Genomic DNA, 2914 nt, shown 5'->3' on the forward strand with positions numbered 1-2914 from the left:
CCCCCAGGAACCTCGAGCCACATCATTCTTTTAAAATTAATTTTTTTCTTTTTTTGAATTTTTAAATAATTTTGAATATCTTGTGTACTTCAATATCAATAAATTGTTATAAAATTAAATTAAATTATAGTTTTATTTTTTTTCTTCATTTTTCATGCTTCTTTAATTTTTTATTTGTTCTTCATTTTTTCTCATCCTCTAAATATTAAGTCTTGTTCTTATGGAAAAAAACTTGCACACGTTAGACGTATGCAGAGCTGCGTAGATCGAAGGTTATTTAGAGTGAGGGGTTATAGGTAGGTTACAGAGATGTTACAGATGCTGTAACCTACCTATAGTCTTTCAATACCCTCTGAATAATATCCGACATACACAGTTCTGCTTACGTCTTACGTACGAAAATTTAGATTTAATGAATTATTTTCATCCTCTAAATATTAAGTCTTGTTCTTGTGAAAAAAAACTTGCACACGTAAAACGTATGCAGAGCTGCATAGGTCGAAGGTTATTTAGAGTGAGGGGTTATAGGTAGGTTACAGAAATGTTACAGATGTTGTAACCTACCTATAATCTTTCAATACCCTCTGAATAATATCCGACATACACAGTTCTGCTTACGTCTTACGTACGAAAATTTAGATTTAATGAATTATCTCCCATGGCCTTCTTTAAAAATATATATATATATATCTATATAATAAATATTTTTTAAAATTATTATATTTCTTCATCAAATCAGCGTGGGAAGAGCAAAAAAATCATTTTTTTTTCTAAATGAGATTTGAGGAAGTGGTTAGTTCTACTTAGAAGAACTATAAATGAGGATTAAAGATAAATAAAGGCTTAAGACAGAGCTTATCGCTTAATCTGTACCTTCAGAATAACGTGAGAGTCGTCGGGGAGGTTCACTGTGATGTCCAGAGCTACCGGAAGAACTAATAACAGAGTAAAACCAGAGTTGATGCTTATTACATTAATATCTGACTTATTAAATGAAGGGGGAATAAAAATGACACCTTTTTCTTCTTTCTTCTTCTTCTCGGCTTTCGATTTACCGCGACCGCCCTTGGGCGCCATTGATGCCGTTGAAGCTCGTCAGCCTGGTCAGTGTGTATGTAAAAGTTAATGAAGGGGATTAAATTAGCAGGAGAAAGGATTAAGAAGAAGGAGCAGGGTGGGGTGGATAAGGCTGAAAAGATAAGGTGAATACAGCAGCCATTAGTTTTTGGCTTAGCATTCGAAAGAGGGATGGTTGGCTAAGATAGTGCTGGTGGAAGAAAACTGAGAAGAGGGCAATAAATTGGGTAACAAATTGGGATTTTGAGGAGGGGAAGAAGGTTTGGGGGGTTGTGGGGAGGGAGAAGACTTACCCTTGAGATGAGGAGAAGCGATGTTGCAGAGAGGAGAGAAACAGAGGAGAACAGAGGAAATGAGGAATGGAAAGGGTGGAGAATGGAGAGCGGAGGAGGAGGAGGGATAGAGGTGCGAGGGATAGGAGAAAGTGTGATAAGGAAGGAAGGGTGGAGATTTAACAGCCGGATATGATATTGGCATCTTATGACTGCCTCACCCTTCAAATCCAGAGTTCATAATATTATTCTTTAGTGGCAATTATATTTATGGAAGCTTCAATTGTTAATTTACAAAAAAAGGATAACTTTTTTATTTATTTTAAAGGGATTATTTGCATAGCACTAAACCATTATTATTTACATATTTCATATCTACTTGTGTGTGTGTGTGTGTGTGTGTGTGTGTGTGTGTGTGTGTGTGTGTGTGTGTGTGTGTGTGTGTGTGTGTGTGTGTGTGTGTGTGTGTGTGTGTGTGTGTGTGTGTGTGTGTGTGTGTGTGTGTGTGTGTGTGTGTGTGTGTGTGTGTGTGTGTGTGTGTGTGTGTGTGTGTGTGTGTGTGTGTGTGTGTGTGTGTGTGTGTGTGTGTGTCTGTGTGCGTGTCTGTGTGCGCGCGTGCATCACTTAAATCTTATATATTTACCTATCATGCACCAAAACTCCAATTTTTATGGGTGCATCACCCAACTTACCCTTTTCTCACAGTAGGAATAGTGATATACCTTTTCATGTATAGATAAGGTGCTTTATCCATAAAATTTGAAGTTTAGGTGTAAGATAGGTGCAGTGAAATACACCTTTTCATGTATAGATAAGGTGTTTTATCCATAGAAGTTGAAGCTTAGGTTTGAGATGGATGCGTATGAAAACATTCCTAAAATAAAATAAAAAAGTGAAAATTTCATACATAGCACCCAATTCTTAAGGATTTACATGTACCTATCTAAGATATAAAGTTTCATTTTTGCACACATCACTTTACCTATGAATTAAAATATGAATTTGACTATTAAAAGGTGATAATGAGTGTTACTTATCATATGATATTTGTAATAATGAAAGTTTTGGTGTGAGATAAGTAAATATGAAATTTTTGGGTGGATTTTGGGTGTTATGTATGTAAAAGTCCCAATAAAAAATAGCACCAACATTAATCGTAGTCATTACCAATTCATATGATGACCACAAATGTGAGCCTCTTTTGGTATATGTCTAACAAACATGTAATTTTAGTTGGCATCTTCTATTTAAAGAACGTTAAACAGTGTTTGATCCTAATAAACATTTTGATGAAATATATTTTGGTGAAATACATTTAAATAACATGGTTAATGAGATCCTAAATGATGTAAATAATAAAATTTGAATGTTACATATCTAAGTTGTAATACTTTAAGTGCTATGTATGGAAATACCTTTTATTTACGTACCAAAAATCAAAGAATTATACTTCATAAATATTTAAAAATATAAACATTATTCATCCAAATGAAGCGTTAAACAATATTTATTATTGTTAAAATATGCTTAAAATTTTCAATAAATCAAAGGAGTTCTAAGCGTAT

At 34.1% G+C, this 2914-nt stretch overlaps 1 protein-coding gene across 1 annotated transcript in view; it reads right to left on the reverse strand.

The window, feature by feature from the left end:
• Window positions 1-1564, reverse strand: part of LOC110021988 (protein TSS) — a gene marked incomplete in the record, with an annotated part of 50252 nt that extends 48688 nt beyond the window's left edge. Inside the window, 3 exon segments of the mRNA XM_020720739.1 lie at window positions 874-935; window positions 1017-1100; window positions 1371-1564. Of these exon segments, the coding sequence (XP_020576398.1) occupies window positions 874-935; window positions 1017-1077 (123 nt within the window).
• Between the last annotated feature and the right edge of the window lie 1350 nt (window positions 1565-2914).

Source organism: Phalaenopsis equestris, unplaced genomic scaffold (assembly GCF_001263595.1).
Source record: "Phalaenopsis equestris unplaced genomic scaffold, ASM126359v1 Scaffold000160, whole genome shotgun sequence".
In the NCBI taxonomy this organism is placed as follows: Eukaryota; Viridiplantae; Streptophyta; class Magnoliopsida; order Asparagales; family Orchidaceae; genus Phalaenopsis; species Phalaenopsis equestris.